Raw genomic sequence first — 26,362 nt, 5'->3', positions numbered from 1 at the left:
AACTGCCTCTTCAAAGCCCTGTTGCAATTTTACTTGAAGGTTTAACCCCATAGTTTGCCTATAATACATAGCCATGTTGTAATCGATAAGACTGAAAAAAGAACCTCAGTTCAAATTTGTTTATAGACATAGATATTTTGGTTGTCTTACCTGTGGTTTGGAGAAGCTGTTGGTTGAGACCATCTGCCTACAATTAATAAATAATGATTGTTAATTTTCATTCAAAACCATTATGTGGTCACGATAACACACAATAATGTGTGACTTTACTTTTACATCATTAAGGCAAGGTTAGTCCTTAATGAAAGAATTAAAAGTTTAGACTTTTTTGTTATGATACCACACCTCAGACAGAATGGTGGCACCGTGGTTAGCATTGTTGGGACTCATTCAGTTTCTGGGGGTGCTATCTGTATGGAGTTCACTCTGGGTACTCCACAGTCCAAACATAAACTAGGTTAATCAGCTTCTGGGAAAATTGGCCCTTGTGAGAATGTATGTGTTTTTATCTGTGTGTGCCCTGTGAAGGAGTGGCGTCTTGTCTGGGGTGTGCCCTGCCTTGTGTCAGTTGCTGGGCAAGATAGTTATTCCCCTTCATGATTTTGATGAAACGGTTATGGATAAAGGAATACCACACCTCATTTTCAGTGAGAGAACTGCAGGAACATCCCAGGTCATTGAGTAAAGTCGGTCGTGTCTTGGAACACGTTGAAGGATGGGACTGCTCATCTGGGTAGGTGGGAGTATAAAAGGGCCTTCGCAAAATATGGTTCAGGCTCCCATGAGTTCCATTGTTTGGGGCAGGTGAGATATTTAACAAGTCTGAAATTACAGAGGAGTTCCACAATGTTTGTGGAATGTCTGAATTACATCAAAGTGCACTTAAGCACAATTTTTTTTTTTAAATAAAAAGATAGCATACATATACTATAAAAATGTTTCAGAATCTTGAGGGTCATACTCTTTCATTCAAATTAGATTTAATATGTTATTAATAACAACATTTTAACCTCTCGTAATTGCTGTGGTGACTAAATGGAAAAGAAAATATTTAGCTGTGCTATGGACAAAGCACAAAATGATGTACTTCAAACTAATAAAATTGTACTCCATGCTGCTGTGACTTAGAAAGTGTGAGTGGAACATAGGTCAACATACATATTAATGTCAGTGATACTTTAATTCAAATGGTTCTCATTCATAGTTAACCCTTTTTCATCAATTTATTAGCCTTTAGTCTTCAACCAGTCTTTATTTAGTGTGTAAAAAATATATTTTACATGGTTCATTAGGTACTTTGCAATGTTTTTCAATGGTACTGATCCTTGATCTTAAGACTATATTCTTAGTTTTAAGGATGAGCTAAGGAGGAACCTAGCAATAATGACTGCTTATGAATACAGGCAGTGTTAGATTAAAGTCTTCCCTTTAAGCTACTTCTACTTCATATGATTGCAGATCATGTGTATGTTTTCTGAAATCAGTTTTTCAGAGGTGAAATCCCCAAGAAGTGAAATGACTTCTTGAAGAAGCATGAAAAACTTATGAACAAATGTTTGGCTTACCACAAAGAAGGTTATAAACTTCAATATTTTCAAATGGAGCCACAGTGGTGTTTGATTTGATTCCTGGCCCATAGCCAATGAATATTCCCTACAGAAAAGAAGTTTAAGAAAATGAATGCAGATAGTAGTTTAATTGTTTCTCTCTTGATCTCTCTGGAATCTCTGCAAAGCCAGGAAACACTCATAACTAAATATGATGATCTTATAGGTGCAAATAGCAGATAGAATTTCTGCACTCAGTGAATTACACCCAGGACATCTGGAAATGTGTAAATGCTTTTGAAATGGATTTTAAAAAGCTCACACTTAATGCCACGATCATTTTCTACAATTACTTTTTCCAAAGGTTACTGCTAAATTCAGTACATTTGGTATGGAATTCCTGATCTTCTTTCAGCCATGGAAGAAGTTTTTAAGCCTATTTTTGTGTACTGTAAATAGGAAAAAACACATTTTTTTCCTTGACTTTGCTTGCTCAAACAGGTTTGTATCTTTGTTCATGTACTGTATATCTGCATAATAAGGATGAGGTACAGTATATACAGTACACAGCAACTTTCATACAAAACAAAACCCACAGCAAGCTTGTTGCTGAAATATACTGAAACTGTTCAGTGCAGCTCACACCATCAAGCTTTGTTCCATGTTAAATTCTTACAAAATACTTATTTCAAAATATGTATTGCAACCTCAGCCATCTAGCAACAGGTGTGCTTGAAAAACTATGATAAGTGATAATCCAAGAGACATTTCTTTCAGGAGGTACTTCTTCATGCAATGGATTGTGGGAGTATGGAACAAGCTGCCCAGCTACAGTATGTTGTTGAAGCTGATCCCCTGGTTTCTTTCAAGAAAAGGCTGGATGATCCTTGGATCAATTACGTAGCTACTCACCTACAAATTGTCTCGTACTTTTTTGGAACCATTCTTGTGCTCTTGCACAAGTGCCTTGAAAATATATATATATTGTAATTCTCTGGACGTTTTTAGCATGTTCCAGGAAATAACCACCCTATGACACAGATATTGGTGTGTCAAAGATCACCATCTGTGCCAATGTTTTTCAGGATTGCCCTCAAATGCAAACCCTAATCAATTCCCTAGTATGGCTTATGGTAATAAATCAGTTATTTTCAATCAGCTGATAATTAAATTATTATTATTTTAGCAAGATGTAATTTTCATCTAATTGGTATAATACTGAACTGTCTGGTAAACCGTGTCATGCCAAAAAGACAAAGACTAATACCACAAGATTTTAACATGTCATCAGCATGTAAAACAGAACAAACATTAGAATTTGGTCAGACATCAAGATAAGAAGTGATGGAAAGGTGGATGTGATCAAGGTAAAGAACTGCAGATGTTCCAATGAGCCAAACCTTATTTGTAAAGTAGGTGACCGGAGCCACCTCTGGCACTTCCTCACTCATCTTTATGACGATGAAACTAATGATGGCAGCAGCATAATGAATTCTGAAGTTTATAGAAACATTTTACAAAAAGTGCGTCCATACTTGATGGGTGGTGCTTTCTCATGTATGACACAAAACACATGGCCAATGTAACCAAGGAGTTCATCAGGAGGAAAAAATGGGGAAATCCTAGCAATTTGCAATTTGACAATTTGGAAACACCAAAAAACTGAACCTCAGCTGTTTTGGAAACTGCTGTGTTGCCTAGAAGAACAATACAGAATACTGTTTCTTGGATATTTAAATTATCAATAATCCCATAAAAAATGCAAGATATTTAATTCTATTAAAATTAGCAATAAAGTTACTTGAGTCAATCTCCAGTTGCTAAGTCAATCTTCAGAAATATATCCAATTGAGCATGCATTTGACATTCTGAAGAAAACAACTGAAACACCTCAAGAATAAGCAAAAACAGTAAGTGACTGAAGTAAAGCATTTCAAATGATTTAAAAAAAGAGTTTGGTGAGCTGAATGGTTCACAGACTCTACATAAGTTGTTACCTCAAAGGGATATTCAACCAAATACTGATTTTTAACTCTGACGTGCACAGTTAGTGTCACAATTCTTATGGTATTGTAAAAAACGTTGAACACAAAGTACGTTTTAGTTTTAACAGTATCAAATGTATGCATGGAAATTACCAAAGTAAAATGTGTGTATATATATATAGATGTCTCAAAGTTAAAATGTTTTTTTTTATGGCATGTAAATATGGTAAAATATGTTATGTTTTCTGAAGAGGCTGCATGTCTCATGTCTTACCTGCATATTTTTGAACATGTTGTCTGAGCCGTGGAACCCTCCAGTGCAATATTTGAGGCCTCCAGGCTCCCTGTGAGAAAGAGACAATCACATTAGATTAAACAATTACATTACTTTTTGCACTAGGAAAATGCTGAACTATTACAGACAAAATACTAATAAATAAAAAAGGGACTCTTGTTCTCTCAACTATTTGAGAGACTCAACTATCTCTCAACTATTTCTTACATTCTCAAGCATGAATCTTTAGCCCACAAAAACATTCTGCAGTCAACAGTCTGATTCATTTCTTCACCCTTGTTCTCAACTACAGCTCCCATGTCTTTGGGATATCATTGCCATCTAACTGTCCTCCAGAATCTACAGTCCCAGATTTCTTGGAGTGTCACTGGCTTCTCAATGTCACTCCAAGAAAACTGCGTCCTAAAGTTCAGACCACTTCATATTTAGTTACTTTTAAAGTAACAGAATTCTTAAGGTCTTCAAAATACTGGAAGCAAGTGAAGATCCCCCATCACAACACTTATTTCAGTTGTTTGGTCTAACCCTAATTAAGACACAGAATATGTGTGATTGTAAAGAGAATTCATCTAGCTGGGGAGAATGACAATCTGTTCATCAGGGCAGGGCAGGGTGGTGGCACTGTGTCTAAGGATATGCGCCTGTGGCTGGAAGGTTGCCGGTTCAAATCCTGCGACTGGCAGAGAAATCCTACTCCGTTGGGCCCCTGAGCTAGGGCCTTAACCCTAGCTGCTACAGGGGCACCATATAAATGGCTGACCCTGTGCTCTGACCCCAAACTTCTTTCTCCCCGTCTGTGTATCTCATAGAGAGCAAGCTGGGGTATGCAAAACGACAAATTCCTAATGCAAGAAATTGTATATGGCCAATAAAGTGATCTTATCTCTCTCTTAAGATGGGTCTGCTGGAACCCCCTCTTTTGATGAGGGAGGAACCAGGTAGCTGCTGCAAGGACAAAGATTGTGGCAGGAGGAGGGATGCAAAAATGAAACGTGCTTAAACATGATGTGATTGTTATAAGTTAAAAAAAAGGTAGATTTGACCCCTTCCTGAACCAGAGCTCTGACTGTCTAATTGGTGTGACACAATCTAACATCAGGTACAGATAAAACAACCACAGGGAGCTCCTTCACCTAATGTGCTGTCAATAGATTTCTTCACTTCTCTGTACCTGGAGATAAATGGCTGAGAAATGTCATTATGTCATTATATTACCCATAATTTATAATGCCACATTATATAGAAGAATCATATTTACAAAAAGTAAAAATACAGTTTATTTTGTTCGGGATGCTTTTCTGATTCAGTCATTGATCACTAATTTGAAGGCTTACTGTATGTAGGTGAAGAATTAGAGTATTCATAAAAGGCAATGCTAAAGACAGAATATGCCACAAATACTTCGAGTACAGAACCCACTGACAGTTTGCATCAGATCTATATAAATCCACCTTTAAAATAGCTATACTGTATATCTACATTATGTACAGTATATCAACCCAGTTTAGCACGGTAACAGGATGCTAACTTCTAATATTCTACATTTACTTCTATGTGCACTGCAGCATAATGTTCATAGTTACTCTGTATTCTGAAAGATGCAAACTTACAAGGCTGCCTGCCACTGCGACTTCATATAAAAATGGACCTTTTCGATCCTCACGTTGTTGGCGAAGTGGAAGCGCTTTGGGAGGTGATGCGTCAGGTAAGGTTTTAGACGCTGATCAGGAACTCTGCACTTCAATAGAAACCAAACATAAGAAAACATGGCACTACAACAAAAGAGTAAAAAAGATTCACCCCAATGAAAAATAATAATCAACTCAAAGAAAAATAAATTCATCATACCGACAAGTTTTTCACAAGTCCTTCATAGTCAACTAGCAAAATAAAGCACAAGAAAAAAAAATCATCATAACATTCATAATGGAATGTTGGAAACAGGGATTTGAAGACTTGTTTCTTTACAGCACTTACAAGTGAAAAAGTTATCAGGAAGTTTCTTTGGTCTCACACGAGCTGCAGGCCCTTGAATTACTGTGAAGTCATTTACATTGTCCAGGTAATTTGACACATATTCAGCTCTGCTGCAGCTAGCTTCTTCCATTCCTGTATTAATAGAAGAGTGATAATTACAAGCCTCTTCCATAAAATCACTTGCATGATAAACCAGAAACCTGTGCAAGTACTATTCACAATACTGTGTTTTTGGATGCGATGTCATTGCTCGCATGCTCTCAGAAAGCATGGCAAAAAGAGAAAATAAATGACCCGGAGTTCTCACTAGAATAAAACAATGTACACAGCAATTACTGGATGCGTTCTGGATTAAATTAAAGACTTCTGACCAAACTGTCATGCCGTTGTGGTTCACACAATGAGAAATAAATAAGGAAACTCTGCTCCATAAGAATTACGATTTCCTTTTAGTCTTAGTCCTGATGCCTATAATCAAAACCATTTAATGCACATATACTAAAAATACACACATACTGTGTATAGAACACATGGTATTTCCTGTCTTCTTTCTGACAATGAACCCTTTTTATTATTTTGTTGTTATCTGAAGGTGGAAGTTAAATGCATGGCCCTAAATGATATGTAATGTGGCTTTTTAGCAACAGTACAGAGATAGTCAATACAAATATTTTAATATCATGGAAACCCAGTGGGGGGAAAAAATACTGAGTTGTAGGAATTCATTGAGGTAGACATTTGATCTTTTTTCCAGTACTGTATATACAGTGAATATGTGAAAAAGCAGTAAATTAGTAGAATATTTTACATGACCTTAACTCTACTGTCACAAACAGGGAGTAAGAGCTCTCCCTTTAAATAAGTATATGAAAACATTACAAAAGTAACAATCCCTGTTCCACAGGATACGTTGGCTCTTTATCTTGTTTAGTAGTTAAGACTGTTGGCAGCCATGTCATTCTAATATTATTCTGTTACAGACCAAAGGGTTTCTGTTTATTTAAATAAAAGAGAAAAAATCTGTTCAGTTTTACAAATTTTTTAAATTTTACTGTATACTAATAACTGTGGTCACAAACTATTTGTGTTTCTGAGTTATTTTCAAAAACCCAAATACAGTGCTGAGTGACAGTTCCAGAAGTGAACCCCATGTGATTTCATTTCATACCTTACCTAACCCAGAAACTGCTTCTCCCACTACTATGTGTTTTACGCTGAAGACTCTCCTTTTCCAAGTGAAATACTGAAAAAAAGCCCTTTGGCCTATTTTCTATTTGCATTATATTTCTTGACTGTTAATATTCTGGTTAGCAGAGATAGTATGAATGAGCAATTCCCACCTCATCAGTAAATAATTAGACAAAATTAAGTACTGTATTTACCATGATCAGATACAATAACAAGGTTAGTGCATTTATGCAAGTTTCTCTGTTTTAGGCCATCCATTAGCAGTTCCATCACTTTGTCTACATTAAGCAAAGCTTGTTTTACCTGAAAATGAAGAACAATAGGATATTGAGGAAAATGGATATTGGAAATGGAAAACAACTTCAAGAGTGGCATTATCAAACCATCAAGTACTTTACTACCAATTCTGAATACAATCTCACATTGATCTCTAAGTTAACTGACTCACCACAGAACTATACTTCCACATCACACTCCAAACTGAGACCTTCAAAGACTAGATTATTCAAGATTACTTTTTCAGCCTTTTCAAGACGTTTCAGAGATTTTTCAAAACTACAGTATGAAATAGTTTCCCCTGTAAATCATTCCTGTCAAGCACAGATTTATACAAAATTGTTTAAAAGGCAAATGATTCTGAGCTAATAGTAAACTGTCTATATATTTTGTCTCATGTACAGTATTACCTTTTATAATTAAGAATCTGAATCAGAAGGGATAATTTTTGGATGAATCAAAACAAAAACACAGCTTTTATTTTTTAACCCAGAGAGCCCAAACCATTCTTGAACCCAAAACAGTGCCACACATGTGGTATTAGTGCGGACAGGTGCTAGTTCATCAGAAAGTAGCTACTGTTATTATGACCATGACATCTGAGCTTTGTGCTTGCCTTGTTAATTTAATACAGAGCAGATGGTCAGGGTCCAGCATGTCATAAGAAATTTAATTGATCAATGTTAATTCAATTTCTACTTTCTTCACATTAAAAAAGATTACATTTTTTCAAAGGGTATAAAATATTTAATTTATTATAAAAATAAAACAAAGCAGGGCACAATTCACAATTGGAAAAGTTCTTTAGTTCTATAATAGTTTTATTGGAACACTGTATACTGAATAGCTCTTTAATAAGCACTTCACAGATGTCCTGTGTCTTTCTGAAGCAGATGACTGAAATGTAATCCTTAAGGATTCGTGTAGATTTATTCTTTATAGACAGATAATACAGGAAGGCGCACTGTAATGTTACCTTCAAGTGATTTCTTAATATTCCTGCCTTTAAATGTTATAAATATGTATACTAAATACCACAAGAAAAAGAATCTCTTAATAAATTATTTACATGCTAAATCTATACTCTATTCCATCCTCTTCTTTCCTGCTGCTAACTGGAAATGAGAAAAGCAAATAATATACACATTCAGAACTATGCTCATTGCTGACCTGAATGAAGCTTTAGAAGGAATAGGTATTCATATTCAACTCTTCACATGGTCAGATGAATGGCAGGAATAGGGAACATCTATCCATTTCTATCTGCTTTATGCAATACAGTTTTGCAGAGGAGCCAGAGTCTATGCCAGTAAGCAACAGGCATAAGGCAAGATACCCTGGAGAGGATGCCAGTCCATAACGGGGCACACACAGACCCCAATTTACCTACTGGTATCTCTTTATACTGTAGCACCAGGCAATCACACATTCAAAAATGAGGAGAACATACAAACTCAATGCAGATAACTCCCCAGGTATGGAATTGAACCCAGAGCCCAAGGGCTTCAAAGTAGTAATGCTAACCACTGTACCACCCAGAAACGGTGAATAGCTGATCAGTATTATGCATTTAATGAATATAGGCATTAGGTAGTGATAATCTTCTCAGAAACGACATCATGTGGAATTTACATATACAAATATTTCCATTTTGGGGCAGTTTTAAAATTCCACCCTATTGCAGTCCCAATTGTAAATGGTATGATAGGATCACCCTAAATATCACTCACCCAGCTACTATCTGGTCCGTAACGATGCCCTGAAGAATCAGGTTCGTCTACATATAGTGTGTAAAACTGAGGTCTGAAAACAAAGAAAAGTAAACCAGTATGCAGTATTGCATTAACCAGCATTTTGTCTATCAGAAAGTCAATTTACAGTAAAGCTTTCACAACATTTTGACATAATCGTCTCTGCTTTTTTCATTAAATCTAACATGCAAAATTTAGGTGAAAACATTTTCTCTTTGCCACACCTATAGTTGGCATGTTAGATTTTGATGGGCACCTCCATACAAATAATTTCAGTAGATGAGAAGTTAAATCTGTATTGAACTAAAGGCTTTACACATGCCTATATGTACACATGTATGTATTCCAAAAGTCTTGAATGGGGAGCTACATCACTGTGTGTTGGAGGTTAATTCCATGTTGAGTCTACTCGTTAAGATGTGTGTGTGGAATATCACACATGAAGAAGGTCTGAAAAAATTGCCAAAAAAGAAAAATACTAAAGAATTTATGAAAGCATCGGCTGTCAATAATTAACTCTTGAATATTTCACAATTGACGCATTATGTACGTACATCAAAATCAAATGAATAAGTCCTTTCCTTTAGTGGATGTGTTTCATGGAAAATAGTTATTTTGCCATTTCTTTGTATGTGAGAAAAATAATGGTATTATTTAAACCATTTGTTATGGTTTAAACCATTGCAGATGCTGTGGTATGGATGACTTCAGAAACTGCAGCTTGAATACAAATATTTTCAGTACTTTTAAGGACCCTGGCTGTAAATCCACTTTACTCAGGTGACATTTGAACATGTTCTAAAAGAAAAAATGAGAAATCCCAAAATATCCATAAGTCTAAAAACATTGTGCAAGTGAAATGTAATTATTACCTCTCTTCCTCAGGTAAGCCCAACCATCTAAACACAGTTGCAACTCTTTCTTCAAAGGAGACGCCCCTAGTAAAAAAGAAACAAAATGAAGATGATGTATAAGCCTAAGGAATAATCAGAGCTCATAGAGAGAACAGCTACTTACAGTAAGAACCTGTCCTAAGGTAATCACTAAGTCTTTGAACTCTATCATAAGACCAACAGAGCCAAAACAATCTACATGCACACAGTGTTTGTAAAACAGTCTCAGATTTGAAGCCAAAAAAATCTAATGTTATTCATGCAAGTGATGTGTTCTGGTAGCTTTCCAAACCAATCTCTGAATATTTCTCAGCAAATGCATAGTTCAGTAATGATGGAGTATTTACAAAATGAACAGAAAGCCATTCTCACACATTTTTCTTCTTTTACAAATTGCTATTTTTGGTCTGTCCCAAACTGCAGTCTTTTCTATTCCACTTTCTACATTTTTGTTTTTACCATTATCAGAGACACTCCTAGCTTCGTTTCCATTACCTGAGAGAATTCAGTTATGGAAAAATCTCAAATTTAAGTAATCACAGCTCAAAGCCCTTACTGTATTTCATTCATGCATATTAGTTTCTTTGTAGAAATAAATACATACTTGCTATAATTCTTGTAGAAGTTTGGGAAGGTCCCGTTAACTGCCACATCTGATCCTGGCCAGAAATATGTGCCAGCTTTCAAATTATTGTACATAGCAGTCAGCCAGATCTGGAAAGATAATATATCGACCCTGATTTTAACAATTTACTTTTATTGTCCTATTAAGAAAGGAAAACATATGTAAATTCCTACTGCCATTTTATTGGCAGAAAGGTATACATAAAAAGAAACTTATTACTTTTAAATGCGACACAGTAAAGCTAACAGTAAAATGTTAAAACAATTTGTAGCAGGCACAGACACATTTTATTCAACTGACATGGCACAGGCAAGTAAGTTGTGCTGATTAGCAAGGTTGATCAAAAGGGTGTGTTCTGTGAAATGTGTGTCACCACTCTTGCAAACAAAACAATTTGCAATGCAATTCATACAGTATGTCTTGCTCTCGTGTTGAGCAAGCAGTGCCTCTTTAGTGATCTCTGAGCTCTAGATGTACTATAGGATAAGCAGAAATGGCATGTGACAGTAAAGGTCTGGTGAGTAGGGCATAACTTATGCCTTGGAACAAAGTTAATTCCATACTGAAAGAAGAAAGAAGAAACACAAGGTTTTGGTTGGTGAGCCTTCGTAAGATGGGGTGTGGGGTTCCTCATACATTCTTCACTGAAGAATACTCAATGGATGAAATCCTGTATAAGTACAGTAGTGTGAAAAAGTGTTTGCCCCCTTCCTGATTTCTAATTTTTTTGCATGTTTGTCACACTGAAATGTTTCAGATCATCAAACAAATTGAAATATTAGACAAAGATAACACAAGTAAACACAAAATGCAGTTTTCAAATGAAGGTTTTTATTATTAAGGGAAAAAGAAATCCAAACCTACATGGCTCTGTGTGAAAAAGTGATTGCCCCCCCGTTAAAACATAAATCAACTGCGGTTTATCACATCTTTGGAAAGCTGAGTTCAATTTCTCTAGCCACACCCAGGCCTGATTACTGCCACACCTGTTCTCAATCAAGAAATCACTTAAATAGGACCTGCCTGACAAAGTGAAGTAGACCAAAAGATCCTCAGAAGCTAGACATCATGCTGCGATCCAAAGAAATTCAGGAACAAATGAGAAACAGAGTAATTGAGATTTATCAGTCTGGAAACGGTTATAAAGCCATTTCTAAAGCTTTGGGACTCCAGGGAACCACAGTGAGAGCCATTATTCCCAAATGGCAAAAACATGGAACAGTGGTGAACCTTCCCAGGAGTGGCCGGCCGACCAAAATTACCCCAAAAGCGCAGCGACGACTCATCCAAGAGGTCAGAAAAAAACCCACAACAACATCCAAAGAACTGGAGGCTTCACTTGCCTCAGTTAAGGTCAGTGATCATGACTCCACCATAAGAAAGAGACTGGGCAAAAATGGCCTGCATGGCAGAGTTCCAAGATGAAAACCACTGCTGAGTAAAAAGAACATAAAGGCTCATCTCAGTTTTGCCAGAAAACATCTTGATGATCCCCAAGACTTTTGGGAAAATACTCTGTGGACTGACAAGACAAAAGTTGAACTTTTTGGAAGGCGTGTGTCCCATTTCATCTGGCATAAAAGTAACAGCATTTCAGAAAAGGAACATCATACCAACACTAAGATATGGTTGAGGTAGTGTGATGGTCTGGGGCTGTTTTGCTGCTTCAGGACCTGGAAGACTTGCTGTGGTAAATGGAACCATGAATTCTGCTGTCTACCAAAAAATCCTGAAGGAGAATGTCCGGCCATCTGTTCGTGACCTCAAGCTGAAGTGCACTTGGGTTTGCAGCAGGACAATGATCCAAAACACACCAGCAAGTCCACCTCTGAATGGCTTAAGAAAAACAAAATGAAGACTTTGGAGTGGCCTAGTCAAAGTTCTGACCTGAATCTGATTGAGATGTTGTGGCATGACCTTAAAAAAGCGGTTAAGGCTCAAAAACCCTCCAATGTGGCTGAATTACAACAATTCTGCAAAGATGAGTGGGCCAAAATTCCTCTACAGCGCTGTAAAAGACTCATTGCCAGTTATCACAAACGCTTGATTGCAGTTGTTGCTGCTAAGGGTGGCCCAACCAGTTATTGGGTTTAGGCGGCAATCACTTTTTCACACAGGGCCATGTAGGTTTGGATTTTTTTCCCCTTAATAATAAAAACCTTCATTTAAAAACTGCATTTTGTGTTTACTTGTGTTATCTTTGTCTAATATTTCAATTTGTTTGATGATCTGAAACATTTCAGTGTGACAAACATGCAAAAAAATAAGAAATCAGGAAGGGGGCAAACACTTTTTCACACCACTGTATCATACTCTCATCTCTTAAGGAAGCTGTTTAACAAGCAACATGGGAATGTGCCTCATCCTACTGGACTTTGTTTCATAGAAGCAAGAGCACACTCCTGCCTAGATCATCACACTTGGACCTCCCCCCGAGGTGTCTCTTCAACACACTGATGGCACAAAGGTGTTGCTCTTTTGATAAATGGGGCAGATTGGTACTTTCTGTGTTTTTCTTTCTGGATTTTAACAAGGGTTGTCAGTCAACCGGTAAATCACCTCTTTACCTGTACCAAACCACGTTGCAACAGTACTTATGCAACAAGTCAGTTGAGTGTAGATCATGAATGATAAAGTGATGCCAAAACCAATTAATGATTATTTTCCTAAAAATATCATACATGGACAAAAGAAACCCACTTCTAATAAATGAAGTGGTTTTAACACACAAGTAGAGAGCAACCGTTCACAATATAATACAATACAATATAACAATATAAGGGAAAATTCTTCAGTTTTATCCCAGGATTAGCAATTATGAACTTGCTGCAGGGATGCTAGAGACTTCGAAACACTGATTGTCTGTGTGTGATATCACAGTGATAATACCAGATGTACTGTACTGTACTCAGGGTACTCAGGTGGAAACCGGAATGTCCTGTGACAGAGCACTTTTAGGTGCTTTGGGCTGGGATTGATGGGACTTTACCCTGAGTGCTCCTTCTGAACGATAATTCCAATACTACTATCAATTGTTAGACACAAGGCCCTTTGTTTGCTGTGTCACTTCAGCCAAAACTGTTATTTTATGTGAGCCACTGAGATACCCTTATATTACACTTGGCTGTGCAAAAACTAGCTCTACATCTTTTCATATGAAACATTACTGAAGCAGTTTACATTATGCTAGTATAAAATCTGTGTAGTCAGCTGCCTTATCACTTTCAGAACTTGTTTAATTTAACTAAACTTGTTTAGTTTCCAAATTTAATCATGAAGTGTTAAAACAAACTGAAGCAAGACCATAGCCACAGTGTATCGAATATCCACTAGTGTTTAAATTACTGTTTTCTGACAGCTTCTTGCATAACTCAGCTGCCCACATTAGAAAACAGAATTTACATCATGAGCCCCCCCGCCATCATCCACATTTTCCCAATATCAACACCAAGCTCAGCTACAGTCAAACTCATGATAGTGCACGGAAATGACAAAGTGGTTTAACTATAGCCCACGTCGTACAAAGTGCTTGCATGGGGAGGCACTTCTATTATGCACTGGCATGTTGAGGAAAACTAGATTTCTTTGAAAATGACAGCATACAGATGTGGTAGAGGAGTCTCATCCCTGTGCCATATTGATAAAGTCCTGCATTACTTAGTCGTACTATTATTTTCTGGTCAATGTTTTATAGTTTTACACTATAATACATTACAATGAGTGAAACAAATCACTTTGTCTACTGGAACTAGTGAGTCTTTTGCAAATTACTAGATGATCAAACACTGATACTGACCAAACCAACAAAAATACAGTAGAGACTCGACATCTGCAAATTAAATACTCAAGAATTCACTTATTCGCGCTTCGATCTGGCTGAGAGGGTCTTGGGTGGAAGAAGAGCAGAGCTGAATGAAAACAGGACAAAGGTTGTTGAACACAACTTTGACATAATCTATACAACAGGTTAGGATTGTGTGACAAATCTAGCTAGTGAGTGAGCCTGCTACCCAGCATCCGTATCTCAGCGTGGTCTTGTTTTTCTATTTTAATTAACGCTCCTGGTTCCATGTCAGCAGTGTGGTGAAAAACAGGCTGCAGACAACTTGACAGGTCCACTGACAGTTATATTGCTCTTTTCATTACAGTGGGACATGGTAATCATCGAGGTACAGAGAGAAAGTGCAGAAATCCACTGGATGCAGAAGAGGGATTCATATTTTTATTTTAACTGATTATGTTTGTGATTATAGCTGTACTGTGACTGCTGTTGGGTTTTAGTTGATTTATGATATTTTAATTAACTTAAAGCCAATGCTTTAGTACTTGAATTATCATATGAGGGAGGATTATGTCTTTAAACCAGACATATTGTACTATAGAAGGTAGTACATTATGCAACAGTACTGGGTTCAACTTGGTTATAGCTGAATTTAGCAATTTGTGATGGTTCCCTGCACCAAACTGTCTCTTCTTGAGACCCTTGAGAGCAGAAGAGTTCTTTTAATGTGTCAGTCTACCTCCACACATAGCAGTTGCAGCATGCTGTGGCATTGATTCCATTGAACATGAAAATCAAATGCTTGTTATTATTCCCTTGTATCTAGAAAGGAATATTTCTGTCTGAAACTATAAAGAAATCTTTCCAGTCGAAATTTTTTGCCAGAGGCTTCCAACGAACAAGCATTTGATGATTCCTCACATTAAAAGCAAACCACAGTCTGCCCAAATGAGAGCTCAAAACATTTGCAGGCTTTAATTTGTGAGGGCAGAATCCATCATTATTTAAAATGGTTCCTATGAGGTTTACATAATTGGATAAAAAGGATAATCTCTAAGGTTTATTATAATCTTATTCTGGACATTGCTCTCAAAATTCATTGAAGTATCAACCATTTAAAATATTTAGTCAATACTTTTGGATATTTTGTAGAGTATGGCAGCTTAAAGGAGAGGTACAGTGGCATAGAGGTTGGTACAGATCTTGGGTTTGATTCTCTGTCTGTTCATGTAGATTCCATCTCATCTTTCAAAGACATATTGGCTAGGCTAAGTGCCCTAAGGACTGGGATCACATCCAGAGAGTAGTCCTTGCTTGCCCCTATGATTCTAAGATAGTCTCTGGATTATCCTTACCGGGAAAAAGCAGGTTCCTGATACCAGATGGATTGTTATCTTTAATGTAATATGCATCAGTAAAACTGGATACTTTGCACCCATACATTCAGTAGGGCAGGCAAATAGAAAGTATCTGGTCAATATCTTTAAGACATTTAGAATCAGTGTACAGTATGAATTTATATGGAATAAGTACAAGTAAACATGGTAAAACCAGAAGTAAAACATTTTAAAAAACAATTATGATGATTCAAACACTGTACTATCCCATGCTTTTCTTAACTTAGAGCTATTAAAATTTGAATATTTAAATTCACACAGCTTTTGAGTAGATAGTTAAGAAATGTATGTACTTACAGGCTGTCCTTGGTACCATTGTGGATTGAACTTCTCAGGCAGTTTAAGGCTGAAGATGGCATCACGAGTTACATCATACATATGGTTATCCACAATGCCATGGGATTCAGGATACAACCCCTGTAAAAACAGATATCTTAGTAAACCTAGAGCCAAATTAGAGCTTTGCTTCAGCCACACTCTGCTGCATTTGTAAATACTTACTGTAACAATGGTATAATGATTGGGAAAGGTCTTTGTGGGATAAACTGGTCTCATATAAGGGGTAGTGGTTCCACAGGTTCCTGGAAAAAAAAAGCAATAAAAACTACGCAATACTGAAGGAGTGGTCTCTTAATATTTTAATAAGTCTGCCAATAAGCTGAATGACTGTTATCATATTGGGAGGAAACAAGTTCACTTGAGTTTCAGTCATACAGTATATAGACAACATATATAGAGTATATATACAGTATATAGATAACACACTTTTAAATTATTATTTACAGTACATGATTTCAGTTCAGTGTTAGAATAGGTAAATAAGATCGTTTGCAGTATTCATAAATTGGTTAATTGATCTTTTCTTTGCTCTAGCACCTCTAATTATTAACAATTGTACTTACTCAGTTTTCCTATTGTGGGGAGGAGATGCCCCCATTTGTGTAAGTATTCTGCTCTGAAGCCATCCATTGAAAACAAGATGACGGGAGGTTTTGAAAATCTGAAAAAAATCAAGTTTGTACACATTCAGAGGCATAAAGAACAATTAAAATACTCTAAAACACACTAACAGGACATATATATAAAAATGGAAACTACAGTAAGCCTGTTTCCTAAAGGGTCACAGAACAGCCAGTTACTTTTACTGTAAGTATATTATACACGCAACAGTTATTTTTAAATAAACCTTCATAGAATGTCCTCCCTTCTCCCCGAATGGCACTAAAATCAGGACCCAGACACAAATGAAGATGAATCTAACCCACATACAGTTTGCAGACATGACAAGCACAGGATATGGTCTGTGGCAATCTAGCAACAGAAGGTGGTGGTTATTTTGTAAAGATGTTTTGCTGGTTTCAGGAACCATTACACCATCCCCCAGATTAACCATTCATTTTCATTCCACATGAAAATTCAAGTAAGCAATAAAAGCTTTTCCCAAGCAAGCAAAATGAAAACATAAGTGTACTGGATCTTTCCGGAGGCAGACAGGAACATTACTTGTTAAAAGCTTTCTTATGCCAAGATTTGTTAGTTTTCCCCATTTTTGCTATTGGATATTTTTTCAACTGGCCAATGGAAGTTAGAACAGTTATTAAAGTCACCAATTCAGATTCATCTCAACTTGAGGACTTCAAGGACAGCATGTTTGCTTATTGGAGGACAACCAATAAAGATGTGAAAGATGCAAAAACAAGCTCATAGGGCCCTAAGAAAAACATCCTGTTCCTACACTCCACAAAGCTGCAAAGTCAGAGTGAGGTTTTCCATCCCATGGTGTCTATGTCTGGGTTTACTGTTAGAAATAGAAGGAACACTAATAAACTATTATTGTGTATGGTCACTGTTATACCTTTTTATAAACTAATGAGATCTCTTCTGAGACAATGTACAATGTATAGTATAGAGCATAGAAGGCTCTACTAGCCTGTAGTCCTTAATCCCGCCTTTCTCAACATTACAAACAAAATAAACACAACATAGCATGAGAGAAGCATATCTCCCCCCACTGAGCCCGATTATTTCACATTTGTAGTTGTGTTCTTTTTCTTTCTTTGTGATAAGAATTTTCTATAATTTTCAAAAACTAAAGTTAGTATGTTAAATTCCAGAAGAAGTGCACAGGGCTTCAGATCACAGTGTGTGAGCCTAAGCTATGAATTACCTGTCAGCACTGACCCAAACAATCAAGAGAAAACAATAATTAAAACCTAAACCAAATGCTTTTTCAAGTGCATTTAGTCATCGCTGATTATCCTCATGTATTTGCTTTGCAAAGCTCAAATTTGGGCAGGTAAAAGAAGCGTTTGTATACTTGAACTAAATTATATAAATTATAAGAAATGATAGTGGAGATATTTTAGCACATGTGCATATCATGCAGTCAGCTCAGAATTGTAACTTGAACAAACCATGTGTCTTCTAAGTTCTGATGAAAGGCTAAGAGCCTTTGAGGGAATAATAGATATATTTTCGAATACATAGAGCTTCTGAACATCATTATCCTATAATGTATTAACCTTGCCATCAACAGAAACAGTGTTGCAGAACATCTCTGAGGAAGCCATTCATATTTGGCCAAGACCATACCATTATCCCCCTTGTTTAAGATGACCATTTCCTGATAGAAAATAATGTCTATCAAAACTGTATTACAATAAAATACTGTAACCATGCCCATAACCTGGTTACAATATTATTTTAATACAGTATTAATAATTAATATTAATACTGTATAATAATTAATAACCAGACTGTCATCACCTCTATACTGTGCATTTAAAAGACAGTTATTATTATCTTGCAGAAGCTTTCAAAGCAATTTACAAGCATACCAATCAATGCAGTTGAGAACATTACAGAAGTTATCTGAATATAACAACTTGCTCAAGGATACAACAGCAACAGCCACACCCAGCATCCACAATCCACAACTTTTCTGTTATGATAGAGCCCTGATCACACTGCTGCCTCACACAGCTGCTAGGCTCAAGTGCAGTGGGCAGCTGATGCAACACATGGCAGCAAAGCAATGCTTTCTCTGAAGAAGAATGTTTTTTACAGATCTTTCATGGGATACAGAACAGGGCTGATAGCTGTGTAGGAACATGGAGATGAAGAGGGGAGTAGCTTAATGTTACCGATGTTGCAATTCGACTGTTATAGAAGACCTTTATTATATTGTGGGGTGCCCTTGTCGAGCACAGCCAGGTACTCCATGAATGGACAGTCTAGAGTGTGGCAGGGGTAAAAGAGCCAGCACTGAGCTGATGAAATTCTAACCATGGTACTTGTGCCATTATTTGCTGCTCAGAACTGTAGGAGTGACTGCCAAGGCCCCAGTATAGCATGTACTGTAACAAGATTCCAGCAGTGTTGGTTAAGGAGCCTCAACAAAGTGCCTAATAACAAAGTGCCTCGATGAGATGACAGTTTGCAGTTGTTATTAACCACAATCTAATAACTCAGAATGGTGACAGTTCACCACACCCTCCAAAGTGACTGAAAACAGCCACGTCTAGTATTGAGACTAATAACTGATTCACATGAACATTTGAAAATTACTGTAGCCCAAGTATGATATAACATATATAGTTTCTGAGAGGTTAAATGTTAGTTCCTTATGGAAATGCATTGCTGCAATAAAGGAAAACAAATCATGTATTTTACAATTACAAGAACATAATCCCTTAAATACATGAAAATTATTATTACGAGATGGTAAATGACCTTGTTACATAGAAAGATAGACAACTTTCCACTGGGGTTTAGTCATAATTAAATGTTACAATTTTTAGCTAATGGGGACACATTCATTACAAACATGACGACTCTCAGACGTTTCCTTAAACAAGAGACGTTAATCGATTTCAATGCTTAGACATGAAAGTAAACTGATGATAATGTACAGTATTTTTTTGCTGGCAGCAGTGTACTAGGTATTGTATGAGACTTGTACTATCATGTGATTATCACATACAGTACACTATATTGTATACTGTATCTCCAAATTACAAGATACAGAATTAATTACCTTCTTGCAATAACATGATACTTTTCTCTTAATTATGAGATACACATTTTGTTTTGCAGCAGTGTGCTTCCACAGCTTTTCAACAGTAGTGTGCATCTTTTTGGAAGGGAGTTTACATTTCCCTAGCAAGAGATGAGGAAATTGGGACAGCAAATGAAATACAGTAGATTCATGAAACACCAGAAAAACTGCAAACCTTAATAATGTGTGGCTAAATGAAATCTCAGCTGCTTTAAATTTCTAAAAGAAGCATGACATTTCTCCTTTAAACATACAAATAGATCTTTTGACTATAAAAACCAGCTGCTCAAGTTCTATGTCCCAATTTAGGAAAACAAAAATATTAAAAGTAATTTTAGAATACATGCTAACTCTTTATATTAAAATGTAATTTAACTAAAATGACATTAGGGGATTAAACTGTAAAAGTATTTTTAAAAGCATATTGTGTGACTGAACCTATCAGCACCTAGTAATGGAACATTATCAGTTTTACAAGGCATTTAAATTCCAGTTTGATATTTAAAAATAAGCCAATTTGGATAATTCTAATATTATCAATCTTGGGGAAAAAATGGGAAAAGTCTTTTGAAAAAAACTTTGCTGTTTTTCATTAATTAAAATAAGAATAAAAGATCAGTTATCACTATTTTTTGTTCATGACAACTTCTCCAGATATTTTAGTGTTTATATTTAAGAGACACTAACAGGAAGAGTGGGGACAGTCATACTTTGGGGGGGGCATCCAGTTCCTAGCAGCTGGGTGAGGACCCCAGGGCACTGGCTCATGTATGCATAAATGTCAGAGGGAAACACAGTCCCTCTTCTGGGAGATTTCTCTGGGAATTTTACAGCATTCTGCCAGGGATCGTACAGTATTTACAGAACCTAGCGCAAGACCACAATGCATTGCTGAAGGTATAGTGTGCCCAAGAAAGGTTAGGTTGCCTTGGCCACTGGGATGCATTTTCAGTAAGGAAAAAGGATGGACTATGTTTGCATTCAGAGGTGAGCTACATTTAAATTGGTCTTGGAGAGAATTCAACAAAAAAACATTTGAAATAATTTAAAGAGCCCAGAAATAGGAATATGTAATAGATCACAAAATACAGCCACGGGCATAAATGATTCACTTTACAATGAGGTATGGAATTCAAGTGTTACAGGCCTTCTGTCGGTGCCCATTTAGGAAGCCACAGTTGGGGGGGAATTGATGGTTGGATGAGCTACAGCTGTTGGTTATCCTATTTAAACAACCTGACTTCTCTGAAGAGACCTCTGGGCTCTCTAAACCACAGAGAGAGAAGGAAAACTCCACTCCAACTCTGAGAGACGGCTGAAGGGGCATCACAAACACAATTAAGAGATGATTCCAGTTTGCGAAAATGAATAGTATGCAGTAAGACAATAGGTGGAGAAAACCTGCAGTGTTTCCCAGATGTGGAGCAACATGTGAGATACATACTGTAGGTACTTAAAAAGGACAGTAACAGGTATTTTCTCCTGCCTTGCCTTGTCATGCTCAAGTGATTGAAAAATGTGAGAAATGTGAAGGAGTGGGAAAAATATGGTGTGTGACTGAATGGTGGTGGTAGGACAGGAAAGGTTTTCCAAACGGTGATGTGTGAACATGTGGCTGTGAAGCCCAGAGAGAAGGAATTGGAACTGAAAGGAACCTCACTGTGTAAGGAGAGTGGTGGGTTGGCCTGTCCAAAGCTGGATCTCTGGCAGCGACTGATGTGTGGCATGACTCCAATACAGGGACAGAGACCATAGCAGGGAAGACTACAAGCCAAACCGAGTGTAGAGATTTGAGAAAAAGCGAGTGAACTGCTTTTTGAGGCTGTTAGCTGTGTGTGGTATAAAAGACTGAAATAAAAGATAAACTAAACAGGAACAGTGTAGTCAGTGAGATTATGGAAAGACCCAGATGAGCAAATATCAAAAGAGAAATTGTTTTAATCAGGGATTTAAATTGTAAAAAGTATAAGTGGCATAACAGAAATTAAGCGTAAAATGGTAGTTCTTGTCAATTATTGTTTTCTCACCCAGTTTCATAGAGATCTGAAAAGGGGAACTGTCTGTTTTGATCAAAAGTCTAGCCTTTGCATACGAACAAGAGTATCAACAGAGTATCATCCTGAAAGAGCAAGCGATTGTATTGTCTGAAATGAAAGGCTTCAGAAACTACAGAGGACAAAGAAGTACTGAAAGATATATGTCTGGGATAACAAGAAAATGTACAAAAAGAACAGAATGGGGTACAACACAAAAGAATGCATGAAGTGAGGAGACCAAAATAATAAACAGTATATTTATAAAGAGTTGAACTCCAGTCATCTGTACTGTATATCCAACCAGCTGCATCCCCTTATGTTTCTCTTTGTCTGTGGTAAGGTAAGATTTATCAGGTATTGATTTAATTTCTTACCACATCTCTAAATGCAACATTAAAGAGAAAATGCATAACAAGAGTAAGAGTCGATGAACTAATCTTTCTATGGAATCAAATGGTCTTTGAAATACAGTGTCATGAAAACACACTGTAGTATAAGCAGAAATACTGGCACAATAACATAAATCACCTCATTCTGTGAATTGACATGTTTCAGAGTTGTCATTTGTTTGTACAAAAGTCAATCCATGTTTTTTCATCTATTTAACAACATTTTTGTAATATATCAGTTTAGAATTACAACATTTGTATTACCCTTTTGGACAGGTGGGTGTTTCCAGGTCCTCACATTTGTCTTCCACCCAGCTTTTCTCTCCTAAAATGCAAGGGGAACAAAGATTGACCTTGAACATGGCAGCAGAGTTGTACAGTGATTTGCATCGCTGCCTTGCAGCATTGGAGTCGTGGGTTTTATTTCTGTCTGTGTGGATTTTGTATGTTCTCTCCTTGTTTGGGTTTCCTTCCTCAAGCCAAAGGCAATTGGTTAATAGGTTAACAGCTTTCTGAGAATATTGACCCTGATGTGAGTTTGAGCGTGTTGGTGTCTATGTGCTTCCTACTGTACATTGGACTGGCGTTCTGTTCAGTGTGTACCCAGTCTTGCACCCCTTGCTTGCTGGGATAAATTGACTCTTCTGCAGCCCTGTATTGGATGAGGGGATGAAAAAAAAAAACAATATGGCTAACAGAACTTCTTTTTGATGTGTAAATATTATCTTTTCACATTTGACAGAAAAGGGTAGTTGTCTCAGTCACAGGGAAACCAGTATTATTACTTCAGTTTGGGCAAGTCCAAATAAGGTGACCAAGAACCTGCAACAGCATAAAGTCTACAAACCAACTCTGTTGTAATCTATACTGATCACCTATACTATTCTACGTCATCAGTACAGATTACATTAAAGGCATCAGTTCATGAATGTTACTGTGAATTGCAAACTGTGGTCAGACACTTCATTTTCTAATCTGTCATTGTTGGGTACATCTCTATAACCACATCAGTTTAAACTATGTCACAGTCTAAACATTTGACACAGTTTAGACTCAGGAAAGTGATATCAAAGTCTCATTTTACAGTATGGTACAGGTATCTGCTACACAGGTATCAGGTCAATGCTGTATGAATTGAAACTTAATTCATAGTTATTCCAAAAAGAGACATTTTCTAGGTTATACAAATGCCTTGTGCTACCATCTGCCATGTATGTAGTTTCTTGCTGTGTTTACATAGAGTGGAAATAAACAGCGGTTGTGATTTGACAGGATGTTTGCTATTTTTGCTTTAAATATTTAGAAAAAGTACAAAGTGTCAGCTTTAAAACATCTGAAAATTCAAATATTGACACACAAATGGTGCTACAGACAAAACCATAATATTTGCACTATGAAAGCCTTGTAATTTTCCTAAAAAAGAATGTGTAGCTTAAATACATTCATTCACTGTGACATAGCCTCCATTTGGCAGTAAAACCTGTAAGCTGTAATTCATGTAGTTAAACAGAAGGAAGCTGAACTGTTCAAGTCACTGACTGGAAATAGTTCAAAACAGTGGTTGTGACTGTAATGTGACTGCTGTATATTACAAGTAAGCCTTAACTGCAGGGACATTAACTCTCTTTCAAATACTAGCAGTCAAGTGTTTTCAGTGTGACAAGTGTCCTGATCACCTGTTCAGAGCAATGCTCACTAACAGTCGGTTTAATATCTTAACACATGAAACACAACGTGCAGTGCAATTACCAGGTGCTTCATGTATGAGATATTTATATATAATAAATAGTGTTAATTACACCTAATGCTTGCCAATCACATTCTTAAATACCTCTTAAAGAGATAAGTAGTACACAAATAGTTTAAAACAGAGGAAAACTAAATTTACTGTCTGTCCCTGCGAGTGGTGAGGTTAAGGGAAACTAAAGTCAGGTCCTCTAGAGCCCTCTGGGGCTGCTGTGTCTGGTAAAGATGGAAGGGTATTGTGTTACAGGACTAGGATAAGAGCACAGAGGAGAGCAGAAATGCACAGTATAGAGTATCTGTTACATAAAGCATGTGTCTTTTAGCTTGCTTCCTTGTGTGTGTTGCTGTTATACAGTATATTACACATTTGTTTGTACTCTACATTAGAAAAGGGCACAAACGAGAGCAAGAAGGAGCACAAAAAATAAGTCAGGGAAAGACTACTTCAGATCAAGAAGGCATTATGGTCTTTTTAGAATTCACATAACGTATACAACAAAACATACTTTTTTGTTTTAGTTAATATTTAAAACATTTTGTTTAAATAGTTGTATGCACAGTACTGTACGTGAGAAATGGATGTGATAAGGGGCTAAGTAAGCTTACTGTAAAATATACAATGAATTAACATTATTTAAACATGGATTCCATAATGAACACAGAATAATATTCTTGGAAGAGGCCAGATTATTGGCGAATAGCTTTTTGCAGGCCCCACAACCCTTTGTGCCTCCGTCTTTTGTTAATTTAAATTTTATCTAGTAAAATGGCCATGCATTAAAATGAGAATTTATTGTATTTAAGTACAAAGACAGAAATTTCTAAAATACAAAATTTTGTATGTCAACAGTATTTATATGTTGAAAAAATGCATTGTTTATATGAAGTAATTACTGAAACTGTACAATCTCCAAGATATTCAAGGTTTATGTGCAGCAGTATTCCATAAATCTAGCACTGCAGTAGATGAAATGAGAGGCTCAATGTTTATAGCAACTGCAAAGGACACTCATACTGTAATCAAGGTCATATTCTCCTTTATTTCTGTGCATGACAAAACATTTTTTGTCTGCCCTTAGTTTAGTTTCAAAATCCACATTGCGTGCCCAGAACCTCCCAATCCAATTACTTCACAAGAGTTCAGCCAGAACAGTAGTGAAGAGAGGTTAAAGTATTCACAATGTATCACTCCATGCATGTACAGTAAGTTAGAAAGAGGGCACATAGTTGCTGTTAAACCCACACATTAAAGGGGTACAATTAATGTAAGCTAAACAATTCTTTTACTTGTTTTGCACTGTGTTCTCTTGATGTTGTAGCGGCAAGGCTTATTAAAAATATAGGAATTAAGTTTGCTGCTCCCTTGCCAGTCCCTCTGTCTCTCATATCAAGTGGTGCTGGATACAGAGAGGCCATTCCATTTGGTTCACAATTAAGGTGTTTTTCTAGCTGATAGAGTGTCCTGATAAGGAACAACTCCCAAAGCTGAGACACATCAGCCACCCTAACAAATGGTCATCTCTGGCGCCTTACTGTCTGGGAGATTCCAAGGGAGAGTCTCATCCCAAGATTGTTTACAACCCTAAGGTCAGAGTGCATTGTTACTCATCCTCAGCCAATCAGGAACTGGTAGGGCAGGTTAACCCCACGTGGGTCTCGAATGCCCATGAAACTTTCAACCAATGAACGACCGTAGTTCCTCCAGGTAAAACAGGCAGCACAGGGCTCCCTCAGGGCTCCTCCTGGACATCCTCAGACTCAGCTCGGACAATCACGTAACGGCCAGTGTGTCCGAGTGTCAGGACTTTCCTTTGTTCTAAGAGTCGAGAACGGAGGTCACCAGCGCATAACCAAAGGATCCACCCAAGGTTAGCCCAGCAGCAAGCCTCGTGAACCCACAGCGAATGCTCACCTGATCAACAAGTGAACTACGGTCAGAACTGTGGACAGCTGAACATCAGTATTCAGGACAAGTGCTACATCAGGAACGAACCGGTCTTCTTCCTGTCTAAAGAGTGTGACTTGCTTGGACCCGCAGTCACTTTTCTCATGTGCACAAACTCTGCTAGTAACCCAGAACTAACTAGCCGGTCTTCACAGAGCATCAGCAACACTTCGCAACTTCTCCTACTTTTCTCACGCCGAAACAGCACTGCTTGGCACCGGGCCAGAGAATGCCGATTGGACACAGCAACAAGCCTGCCACTGCTTCTTTGTGTCCGCGGGAGATCTGAATCCACACAGATTGGATGACTATTCAACCTTCTGCATTACAGCTCAAGAATTCAATTATTACCTCAACCCCCGTTGAAATCAATTTAATTCCTATGAGTGATGTACTTGCTTTTGAGTATCTAGTGTAGAATTGTAATCCAAGTTCATTTACGAAACAGTCTAAATGAATGATATACTGAATGTA

General features: G+C 37.1%; 1 protein-coding gene across 1 annotated transcript in view; it reads right to left on the bottom strand.

Moving 5' to 3' along the window:
- enpp1 (ectonucleotide pyrophosphatase/phosphodiesterase 1) overlaps positions 1-26,362 on the bottom strand; it is a 52,254-nt gene that overhangs the window by 8,614 nt on the left and 17,278 nt on the right. Inside the window, exons 4-18 of the mRNA XM_015351045.2 lie at positions 22,462-22,522; positions 16,618-16,715; positions 16,217-16,296; positions 16,013-16,132; positions 10,517-10,626; positions 9,892-9,957; positions 8,999-9,071; positions 7,187-7,295; positions 5,805-5,936; positions 5,676-5,707; positions 5,438-5,565; positions 3,807-3,876; positions 1,566-1,653; positions 638-822; positions 151-187 (exon numbers count right to left, since the gene is read on the bottom strand). Of these exons, the coding sequence (XP_015206531.2) occupies positions 151-187; positions 638-822; positions 1,566-1,653; positions 3,807-3,876; positions 5,438-5,565; positions 5,676-5,707; positions 5,805-5,936; positions 7,187-7,295; positions 8,999-9,071; positions 9,892-9,957; positions 10,517-10,626; positions 16,013-16,132; positions 16,217-16,296; positions 16,618-16,715; positions 22,462-22,522 (1,389 nt within the window). The remainder of the gene's footprint in view (positions 1-150; positions 188-637; positions 823-1,565; positions 1,654-3,806; positions 3,877-5,437; positions 5,566-5,675; positions 5,708-5,804; positions 5,937-7,186; positions 7,296-8,998; positions 9,072-9,891; positions 9,958-10,516; positions 10,627-16,012; positions 16,133-16,216; positions 16,297-16,617; positions 16,716-22,461; positions 22,523-26,362) is intronic.

The sequence above is a fragment of the Lepisosteus oculatus genome, chromosome 2 (assembly GCF_040954835.1).
Source record: "Lepisosteus oculatus isolate fLepOcu1 chromosome 2, fLepOcu1.hap2, whole genome shotgun sequence".
In the NCBI taxonomy this organism is placed as follows: domain Eukaryota; kingdom Metazoa; phylum Chordata; class Actinopteri; order Semionotiformes; family Lepisosteidae; genus Lepisosteus; species Lepisosteus oculatus.
The sequence above is the reverse complement of the archived record's forward strand: the minus strand, read 5'-3'. Positions and strand labels throughout refer to the sequence as shown.